Below are 11,615 nucleotides of genomic sequence, written 5' to 3' on the forward strand. Positions count from 1 at the left end.
ATTTTGGGCAAAAGCTTTAGCTCTAATCAGGTCAACTATATTTTAAAGAATAATACCAAAATACTCTGAAAGATCAATTTTTAAAATAGCAAGCTTACAGATAGTTTATTTTTGTTCTAAAATGCATATAAAGAATAGCCAAGAAAATACCTGTTTCACAAATTGAATAAGGAAATGAAATTTCAGTGGCACTGGTATGGACAATAATCATAAAATTCGCTCACTTTCTCTACTATATTCCTTATTTGATTATTTTGATAGAATGTCCTACTGCTTAGTGAAGCCAGACTCTATACAAAGTTTGTATGCTGATAGTAGAAATGTAAAAATCAGGTTCCGGGTATGTAATACTTTAAACGACATTTTGAATTAATTGCAGACAACAAAATCTGTTCAGATTCTCTGGCAAATGAAAGACTGTGTTTAATAGTCAAAATGAGCCACACTTGGGAAGTAAGGGGAAAAAAAGAATTTGGATGGTTGGAAAATTTTTGTAATGTAAAAACTGGCAATTCTCACTGTTTGGCACTATGATATCATGCTGAAAAATTTTCATCATAGAGTTTTTAAATTGCATTTTAAAATGACTAAACAGAAATACTTTCTAGGAAGCCAACATTTTGTTTATTTATTTCTAGTGTGCTATTACTCTATACAGCATCCAAAATTGTTAACAGCAAAATGGCACTATAGTCCCACTGTGCATGCATTTTTGATGCTTCCCTATAGGCTAGTACAAATCAATTATGTTACTTGTAATTAAGAGGGCAAATATTTTGCCAAAATCACCACCGCCATGATAAATCCAAATAACTACTGTATGACTTTTGGGTAATTCCATTCATGCTTTTTTTTCCTCTTCATAAATGATACTTCTTTGAGGAAAAGGTTAAAAAGAAAAGTTGTTAGTAATTTGCTACAAAATGTAAACTAGAGAGCCTTCATGATAGTACTTTAATAATTACTACTTTTTTTTTTCAAACAGGAGTCAAATGGTAATTAATCAAAGAAAAGGGAGAATTTCCTTTCCATGGAAAGCATCGCATTGGAAAATCATTCTAAGCTATAAAAGGTAAACACAAATAATGACATTGCAAAAAGATCCTATACAATTAATTTATGTGTTTAAATTTATGAACACATATATTTTCTTGGCTACTGGCTATAATGATTCATAACTGAATATTTCTATCATTATAAACTTTTTAATTAGACAGAAAACATAACACTCCGCAAAGCCAATAAAAGCTGGAGATAAGAAAAAAAAATGTTGCAGAACAGCACAGATGATTATAAAAGAGGAAAACCAAGTATAAGAAAAACAGGAAATTTAGATAAACCAAATCTGTTCTCTCTATCTAAATTGTGATCACATTGCCAATTAAATCTGATGTTTCCGTTTTCGACTTAATACAAAGATACTACAGAGAATGAAGGATTTCTGTTAACACCATTTGTTCTAATACAAGATTATTCCTAAATTTGGGAAGCAAGTTTGTAAAGCATCCAAATCACTCATCCACTCTCACCAAACAGTACTTTATTGTATAGAATTATTTCATTTACTGCCTACCTTTCTTACAGAGCCCCTTCTGGCTGCTTGGAGCCTTTTGATGGGCTTGGAGATTGTTCTCGCTCAGTGACAAAACTGTTATGTCTCCTACTTACTAGGAATGGTAGGTTTCCAAGTGTGCCCGCTATGAAATGGAGATTCACAGTTGTCCCACCAGGTAGGGTGTCTAATTGGCTGGCTGCTTAAAGTTTTTAGGGGTATATTGCACAGGTTTGAAAATACCTATTTCACTTAAAACTTAAGAACAAAAACAACCATGTCTGGTTCAGAGTTAATCAAATATCCGTGGTCACTGAGTTAATTCCACATTAATGAACTTGCTGACAGGATACTTAACGCTGTGTTTCAGGGTTTGGCAGCCAAAGCATATGTGCTGGCTTGAGACTCCAGATTCCAGAGGCACTTCATTACAAAGCAATCACCACTGCCTTTGCCGTCTCCTTCCTGACAGCCCGGCTAAGGGGTTTGGACACAAGTAGGTGCGTGCAGTTAACCAGCAGGAGTCCACCCTGGACACACGGTCATTTATTCTGAAGGTAGCTAAGAAAAAGGAAGGAAGGAAAGGGAGGGGGGGAGGGAGGGAGGGAGGGAGGAATAGTAAGGCAAAATAAAGAGGGACAGGATGCATAAAACACATCCTTTCTCCCCCAAAGTGAGGAGTCCAGATGTTGAATAGGGGCCTGGATAAACAGGGAAGAGATTGTGAGGTGAAGTGGAGGAAGCTGAGTAAGGCTGAACACCTCCCAGATGTCTCCCGATGGAGGTTTAAGGGACCCCAAACAAAACTAAAACACTGTTGCCCTTGATCTCCCTTTCAGGATTCCTCCTATACATCCAGGTTCCTCTACTTAGTTGTCAGCATGCCCTGAGGTGCTCTCTGACCATCCAAGTTTATCACCCCATCCAGAGCAAACCTTCCTTCCAGGTAAGTAAAATGCCCGATAAATCTTAATCCCTGAATACTGTGTTTGTCTCTTTCATATGGATTTAATGAGCTGATCAAAGTGATTATCCCCCCCCCTTTTTTTTAAGCTTGGATTTCACAATAGTTTCTTGGAGTAAGGAAAGTCTTCTAAGTTTACTATAGGTCCAACCTTTCTCTCCTCTGATTTATGCCTGCCTCCTCCATTTTTACGTGGACAAGTCCAGAGCAATGGTTCTCAACCAGGGGCTTTTATGCCCCTGGCCCCAACGAATGATTTGGCAATGTTTGCAGATGATTTTTGATTGTCACAGCTGGGTTGCGGGGGTTATACTGGCATCTAGTGGGTAGAGGCCGGGATGCTGCTAAACATTCTAACATGCACAGGACAACAGCCCTCCACAGAAAGAGTTATCGAGCCCAAAGCATTAATAGTCCTGAGGTTGAGAAACCCTGAGTTAGAGTCAAATTTATTACAGTAGCATTACCACGCCATCCCATAGACTTCTTCACCCTTGGCTAGTAGCAGAACTAAGCCTCAGTAAATCCTGAGTCACAATGAATCACAAATTTGAACAGGAGGAAACGCTCTGTACTGGAGGCAGGCAGGAGTGCGGGTGTGATGTGGAACACTTCCGTATCAGCCTGCCCTGCGGTTGATTCCCCTCTCAGCTCCATCACACTCTCCTGCCTTAACGTCAAGGGTACCAAACCACCTGCTGAAGGCTACCAAAATGACTGAGGAAAATACTTTATCACCCTTCCCACTATTTATGCTTCCTCAATAATAAAATAAGTGCTGGTTTATACAAAAATGTAGGAAAAAGTCTTGTTCTTTGGGTTAGGTTTTTGTTTATTGTTGTCCCTGCCTTTCAAGGTAAAAGATTCCCTTTAAATAAGAGAATGCATTTGGGTTCTCATCTTTTGACCTCTGCCCAACAGTGACGAAGAAGAGATAGTCTGGAAATATTTTTAGGCAGTCCCAAGTACCTTAAAATGAACATTCCCATGACTGAGTGCATTTTTTTAAAAACTTCCTTCATTATTTTTTAAAACGAAACACAGGCTCTATACCCAAACCTGAAGGTAATGTCTGTTTAGTCGGCAGTTTTTTCTAACTCGTTGGATCTGTTTCAGTCTGGACTACATAGCGTGAAAAAGACTTCTCTCTTTACACTATTACACAGAAAACACATTTATATAGTCATTAGGTAATCAGTTCTTAGATTTTTTATATCAATTAATACAGATTACATTTGTGACAGAGAAAACCATTTGCACGAATCACACGTGGATGAATGGAATGGTATACACAAAGAAAAACAGCAAGTACTATGATGAAGTAAAGCTAAGATAGCCAAATTCAGAGTAAAGAACTCCAAACTCAAGCCTTTTTCTACTAGAGGATAGACGATGTTGAAATCAAACTTAGAAATACACTTCTGCAGTTCCCTTACCCGCTTACAATGGATGTAGAATGAAAAACTGTCTAAAATGCATTTTAAAACATATTTTGTTGACATGTATGTTCATATAGAATTATGCTAGTACAGATTTCCTTGGAGGCTCTTTTCTTGAATGAGATATAATTCAATATAAGGTTAGTCTTTGAAGAGAATGTTTAAAAATATTATATTAAAATGTATAATATTAAGGAACATTAAAATATTCTGAGTTCATGACTAAAACCAAATTTTGAAACTTTTTACAAATGGTCAGATGTAAAATATTAAGACCTTTGCTTTAGCTATAAAACTATAAGTAATAAATTTGCATCTCGTAAGTGGTCCTATAATCAGATTAAAAAAATACGCAGTGAAGTACCTTCAGATGAACTATTCTGCTCTCTGTAATTCTCTAAATTTCCACATTTGAAAAAGTATCTTGTTAATTCAGGAGATAGTCTACATAAAACAGTCACTAGAAATCATCTTGCAAACTGCAGGAGGTTAATAGTTACAACTCCCTTCAATTTATATGATTTTACAATAATTGCTATTATTGTCACCTCTTACAGCTTGTTGCCCAACACTTCCTTCTCAGAGTTGATTGCCTTCTTCCAATAAGTACCAAAGACGTGAGAACAAGAGCTTTTGTAGAAAATCACTATACCCTTAGCAAACTTAAAGCATCAGCTTAATTCTTTGGCACACATTTTTAGATTATCTCCTACAAAAGAGATACCCTACCCTGAATCTTCTTCTCATGAAGAACACCAAGACTGTGTGCCAACAATTTCTTCTTTCTGTAAAGAAAATAATTTCAATTGTATTTTGTTTTTGTGTGCTCATTTAATTTTTTTTTTGACAAACAGTAACAACGAATCTCATGTCTTTTGTTCCATTTTTCTTTCTTCCCTTTGACATGAAAATATGGAAGCAAACTGATCTCCTATTTCTAAATGTTCAAATTTAGCTAACCTCAAAACGGAAGTTGGAAACGATGCACAAAATTACAGAGTTCCACATGCAACAAAACAACTATTAGTTACTCAAACCTCATGGGATTCATTTTTATTTGCAATATCCATATATCCTTTAAAGGAAAGTTCCAATTCTCAACAAATTTGCCTATTCTCTTGCCTGCCAGACAGACTCACAGTATTATATTATAATTGATGGCATGTGGAGCTGAACTTCTGCATATACTCCTATTGTTTAATATATGCTATTTTCACAGCTGGCCGTGATAAAAGGACTATGTTGCTCTTTTGCCTGGCTCCCTCCTATTTAAGCATTAGTCCTTACACCACAGCTAATGGTATGTGCTCAATAAATACTTGTTGAATAATGAATAAATCAGTTGCAGCTATGTTTACAAACTTCCACTGCAAAGATATTTTTAACAATCAAGAAATAATCTCAGGCCTTTTTTGGTCACTGGTATTCTGAAGGCATCACTAATCTTTCTCTTTTCTGTTAAAAAAAGCAATGTTTTTGTTACATTTGCGCCATTGCCACAAATAAACCAACTAAACATATTCAAACCCCTGATAAACATAGCCACATATAATTTTGTCAGATGATTTACTTCAAAAATGTGAGTTTAGTCAGTGGGACGAAAAAGCACATACTTTCTATTCTCCTATTCTGAGAAAATATTTCCTCAAAGGTGTCTGTTTAAAACCAAAGGAAGTCTACAAATAACTCCCCCCTCCAATTTACAAACCAGATTAACAGGTCACGGTTCCAAAAGATTGGGATGCATAAGAAAACAAGATGCATGGCAGTTTATGGTATATGCTGTCCCAGAATGAATAACTGTAACTATAGGACAATGAACCAACAGATTCCTGGAAAGTCCATCTAAGAAACTGAGTGCACGTATTTACGTACAAGCATACAGACACAAACATGTGCTCACCACGACACGAAGACTTAAATTCTCTAGTATTTCTTTCACTTTTTCTTTTTAGAATCCTTGCTAGGATATGTGGAAAGTTAAAAGCCTTGGTTTTTAATCTTGAAACAAAGAGACAACAAATACTAAGACATTCTTTTCAGTATTTTCGAGGGGAAGAAACGTTGATTCTGATTACTGAGGCCATGCCCCTATTCTTATTACCTTCTTGTTTTAGGCAACTTCTGAGGTTAGCACTGAAAACCACAGCCAAACTGTTTACATAATAACATGAAAATGGTCACACACTCTATCTGCATTGTGGTTATACCATTCCACACTCCACAGTTTAACAGTCTGACTGTAAATGGTCTATGCCCTCTTCAGCTATAAGTTTCAGTCAAGATTATTCTGTGACTTTATGGTAGGCAGCACTCTAAAATGTATGACCTGGGTCTCTGTCCCTAAATGTCTACATGGCTCTTGATGTAGCACTTGTTTGGAATTTGGACTAGTTTATTGGTTTTCAAAGTGTGGTCCCTGGAACAGCAATATTAGCATCACCTAGAAACTTGTTAGAAATGAAAATTATGAGATTATATTGAAACATACTAAATAAGAAACTAGAAGAAAGACCCAACAATACCTGTTTTAACCTCCGGGTGATTCTGATATGCAGTCAAGTTTAAAAACCTCTGGACTGGATGGATAGTCCTGAAGCCTTCTCAAACCATCATAATCCATTGTTATTAAATATATTTTCTGGAACTAGTACCATGTTCAATCAAATGCACTCAATTATTCCTAGAAGTCTGAGTAAAATAGTGTAATAAAAAATACCACATTCTACTAGTAGTATTTAAAAATTTGCTACATTTTCACAAGGACATTTGTATTAGCAAGTTTTTCCCAATTAACTGACAGTGGTGATCTCTAAATTAAGTCTTTGTTTATTTTATAAGTACATGGTTCATTCCAGCTATTGTAAAAATGAATACACACTTTGTGATAGTGGAGGTCCAGGCATTTTGCAACTATTTCTCAAGACCAGCTGCTACAAGCAGTGTTCTCTCACTTTCCCATCCTACTGGGAGGAATACTGAACTATAACTCAAAAGGCACACTAATATGTTGGTGAAAACACTTTTGAAACTACCAGAAAAGGCCAAAAAAATGAAGCATTTTAGGGTCCCCTCCTACAGAAAGGTTAAAAGTGCGCAGTCTCACAGATTTAAAGAATTCTAACCCCAAAGTGATCTGATCCTAAAACGTTGATTCAATGAAGTCTATTTCTACAGTTAACAACATGGAAAATTGTTTTACTTAGGAACCGTAACTCCCAAACGTGACAATGTTAGACTTCTGATGATACCTTCAACTTTTCTAAGACTATTACCAAGGAAGGACAAAAATAATACTTTGAAATGACATAAAGCTTGGATGACAGGGACCAAAAGGAAAAGCTGTTAAAAAGCAGCAGGGGTCAAGTTTAAAAAGTTAACTTTTGCTCTCCAAGATAAAGGTTCCTTTCTCACCCAGTTTCTCTTGGGCAGGTGATGGCCTCACAGCAAGCTCCCTCATTTCCTTGAACACTCTCAAGGCTGCCCAACTTTTCCATGGAAACAAATGCTCTTATCTTTTCACACCATACTACTACAAGGGGTTCTTGGTAGCCAAATAAACCGACATATTCTTTAAAACAATGCCCCCAATGTCTCCCGATTTTGTCAAGAAAATAATGGAAGAAGCTACAAAACTCAGAACTAATACTTTTCTGCTCCAGGCACACACAAAATTGCTTTCATTGAGAATCCAAAAAGCATTTATTTTACAGTACTCAGTAAAAGCATATTAAAATCTTCTGCCCTGGCATCTTAGACCCATAAAGAATTTAGTCATGCAAGTGACTAAATCCTGTGTGAAGATGATTAATGCACCCAGCAAGCTAATTCATTCCCCAACTTCCATGTTCAAATATTCCCTTTCAGGACTATATACATGTCTTAAGTTAGATAGTTGGCAGCACTTTATGTCAAAAGGCTTCTAAAAAACAAAACAAAACAAAACAAAAAGAAAGTCACCAAATGCCTTTAAAAAATTCCTTCACATAGTATTTGGTATATGTCTTCAGAAATCTCAACACTTTAGACCTATCGAAGGACTAAATTTACTCAAATGCAAGACTTAATATTTGCAATACATAAATTTGAGTTGTTTTCCTTTTCTATTTACAGTATACATACTGCCGTCCAACTGAGTCTGATTCTAAACTTATGGGAGATCATAAGAATGAAAAAAAAAAATGGCCATAGGACCATCACAGGCAAACTCTCTATTCCTCTTCCACTCTGGAAGAGTGAGTGAGAGGTCACCTGGTCAAGGGCACATTTTTAAGGCAAGATGTTAGTACAGCTTTGTAAATGCCTGTGGCTTGGAACTTCTTTTGGCTTCCCCAACAGTATAAATCTGTCAAAAGACCCTTCAGAAGACTTCAGCTACACTTCACACAGCAAAGATGTATAATGGGCTCTTGATATCTAGTTCTATATCTTTTATTCTTTAGAGGTTATATTCGTAAAGCGGCCTCTAAGTAAAACAAAACTCGAGTCAGAAACTCACACTGCCTCCTACTGTTAGAAAATGTCACCAGGTCAAAATGGTACACAAACTGCAGTTTAATGAGTAAGGGGTTTGTCTTAGTTTTTCTTTCTCTTCTTTTTTAATCTAATGATCTATTTTCAAATCAAAACCTTAAGTGTTGAGATACTGTCTACAACCCATACAAATGTACTGCAGAAAACACTACTGGGTGCGAATTCAGAATGGGAAGTCCTCTTCCTCAAACGTGTTTTTGACTTGGGATGTGATGTAATCAAACAAAACATTAAAGAAGAGAAGAAAAGGAGAAAAAGGAAAGAAAAGTTAAAAGCGCTAAAGAAGAAAAGGAGAAGAAAGAAAAGTTAAAAGCGCTACCCTGCCTGGTCAGGTGGATGGTGACGTCACCAAATCTAAGGCAGTATTAGCAGCCGGTTTCTCCCCTTCCCTACTATAGTGAGGTAAACTGCACCATGTCAGCAGAACAGATGCAATATCCTGCTTATATTATAGTAAATGGTAATGGCCATATCCCCAGGGCTTCCTAGACCTTTATGATTTTTCCCATATTTAAGGAGTTGGGAATAATGTCACCCAACTTGTCACTGAGATACTTCCATGGGGTGGGGGTGGGGGGGACATCATGCACCTGCCCCTATCCACCTCGGCCACGATCCTCTATTAAATCACTGAATGTGAAACACAGAAACACAAACAATAGTTTTGGGTTTGTTTCTTTAGAAATGACATTTGTATTAAAAGTCTTAAAACGAAGAGACAATGATTAAACGCCGTGTCTGGAATTAAAAATTACAATTACTTGGAATTCTCTTGGTACATCACAACAGTAAATTTTGCTCTTTGCTTCTGGAGGAACACCCTAGAACAGATAACCAAAATTTTTTTTTAAAAAATAATATAAAAGGGGAGCTAAATACCTGAACATTTGAACAAAATGAAGCAAAATTAAAACAAAAAAAAAAGGAAAGAAAAAAAAAAAACATTGCAAGACATGGAAATTACATTTTAAAGGCTGGAAATACTAAAATTCACCAAACAACAGGCCCTATTGTCCTGGCTCCTTCAGGAAGATTACAGAAAGGAAACTGGGAAGTGGTTTGGGGAATAGCAGATTCTGGGACATGGTGGGGAGTTCACAGGTTGGCACCGGCTGGAACAGCTGAGTTTTGAAGGCACTCTGCAGACACAGGGGTGCTGGGGGCCCTGAATCACATTTTTGAAGTCTTTGTACTGTATTTTAAAGAGCTAGTCATCAAAACCTGTCACTGCCAACCAAAAAGAACAAAAGGCTAAACTTAAACACACACACACACACACACACACACACACACACAAATAGTACACACAAAAAATGTGCAGATCTGTAACATTTTTTTTCACAGCTGATTAAAAAAAAAATACTACCGTTCTCCCCCAGACTCCCCTTTGATACAGTAGGTAAACAAAATAGATTTTTTTTTTTCCACAAATATCAGCAGACACTTTCTGGCACCCCACACTGTATTGGCATCAGTGTTTACAGTCCCAGTTCAGATGTGCATACTTCAGATTGGATACACTGTAACAAGAATCCAACTTTGCATAGACATCCTTAGAATCACAATCAGTCACAGGGTTGCCCTTCCAAGCTGGCAGAAAAGGAACCCGATCTCAATTTCCAGCTACTCCTGGAAAACAAGGAAAAAAACAAAAGTTTCTTCCCTTCCTCCTGCTCCTTCATTTGGTTCTCCCGGACTTCCTTCCATGTATTTAAAACTTGGAACTAGAAAAGGGCTGTTGGAAGAAAAAAAAAAAAATCCCCCCTCCCTTTCCACCTTCTCCCCGTCCTCTTCCTCCCCACCCCATTTTTTTCCAGGCTGAAACTTTCGCTTGCTGGTGTCAAGCTGCCAATAATACAGAGCCCTAACGGCTATTTAAACGGGGGAAATATGCGTCAACCAAAATCAATGAGAAACGTACATGCTGCCAAGAGCCACATTTCCACCGGGTCTCGGATGGTGAGGACGGGACACCCCTTCGGACACAGGGCGGAGGCAGGGGACGCCGGCCGTAGAGGCCAGCCGGGCTCCCGGGACACCCCGGCCAATGCAAAGTCGTCTCCAATCTCAAAGCAAGAAGAGGAATCACATTTAGAGTCGGGTGCGTTTGGCTTTTGTGCGCAGAGCGCGGCCGGCGCGCGGCAGCCGTGGGCGCCTCAGAGGATCACGCAGGCCGAGCAGCAGCCCTCGTCGCCGTTGGGCTGCGCCGCGTAGTTCATCTGCCGCACGATCTCGGCGAACAGCTCGTCCACAGAGGCTTTGTTTTTGGCCGACGTCTCCATGAAGGGGCAGCTCCACTCCTCGGCCAGGGCCTTGCCCTCGCCGTACGAGACCTCTCGCTCGCCCTCCAGGTCCACCTTGTTGCCCACTAGGATCATGGGCACACGCTCGTACCGCTTCACGCGGATGATCTGGTCCCGCATGGGCTTGATGTCCTGGAAGCTCTGCTGGTTGACGAGGCTGTAGACGAGGATGAAGCCCTGGCCGTTCTTGATGTACAGGTCCCGCATGGACGCGAACTGCTCCGTGCCCGCCGTGTCCAGGATCTCCAGCACCGACGGCGACGAGTCCACCTCAATCTCCTTGCGGTAGAAGTCCTCGATGGTGGGGTCGTACTTCTCGATGAAGGAGCCCGTCACGAACTGCACGGTGAGCGCGGACTTGCCCACGCCGCCCGAGCCCAGCACCACCACTTTGTACTCTCTCATGGCTCCGTCGGCGCTCTCGCCGCGCCTGCCGCGGCCCCGTCGGGGCTGCGCGCGGGGGAAAGCCTGGGCTCGGCTGCTGGACTTCTCCTCTTCCTCGGCTCTGCAGGAAAAAGCTACGAGAGCGTGGCTTGGGAGCGCCAGGCTCAGAATTCACCAAACAGGGTGCCGGGAGCCGGCCGGCGAAGGCGGCGGCGCGTCCCTGGGGCGCGGGTCCGGGGCCCCGCAGCAGCCCGCGGCGGCAGCGGCAGCCTTGGCGGCGGACCGGGAGGACAATGCCGGCAGCCCGTGCGAGGCGATGGTTGCAGTTCCTCGCCGCGGCCGCCCGGGAGGGCCAAGAGGCGGTGGCGGCGGGCTGCGGAGGTGGCTGCTAATTGCGCGCCGGACCGGGACGCGCGTGGCATGAGTCCCCGTAGAGCGTG

General features: G+C 40.2%; 1 protein-coding gene across 1 annotated transcript; it reads right to left on the minus strand.

Moving 5' to 3' along the window:
* Nucleotides 1-3,710: 3,710 nt before the first annotated feature.
* RAP2B (RAP2B, member of RAS oncogene family) lies at nucleotides 3,711-11,347 on the minus strand. The gene has a single exon (XM_043595082.1). The coding sequence runs from the start codon at nucleotides 11,194-11,196 to the stop codon at nucleotides 10,645-10,647; it is 552 nt and encodes a 183-aa protein (XP_043451017.1). The 5' UTR covers nucleotides 11,197-11,347; the 3' UTR covers nucleotides 3,711-10,644.
* Between the last annotated feature and the right edge of the window lie 268 nt (nucleotides 11,348-11,615).

Source organism: Prionailurus bengalensis, chromosome C2 (assembly GCF_016509475.1).
Source record: "Prionailurus bengalensis isolate Pbe53 chromosome C2, Fcat_Pben_1.1_paternal_pri, whole genome shotgun sequence".
Classification (NCBI taxonomy): domain Eukaryota; kingdom Metazoa; phylum Chordata; class Mammalia; order Carnivora; family Felidae; genus Prionailurus; species Prionailurus bengalensis.

Coding starts and splice junctions, on each gene's coding strand:
- RAP2B (XM_043595082.1), bottom strand. CDS start 11,196: ATGAGAGAGTACAAAGTGGTGGTGCTGGGCTCGGGCGGCGTGGGCAAG.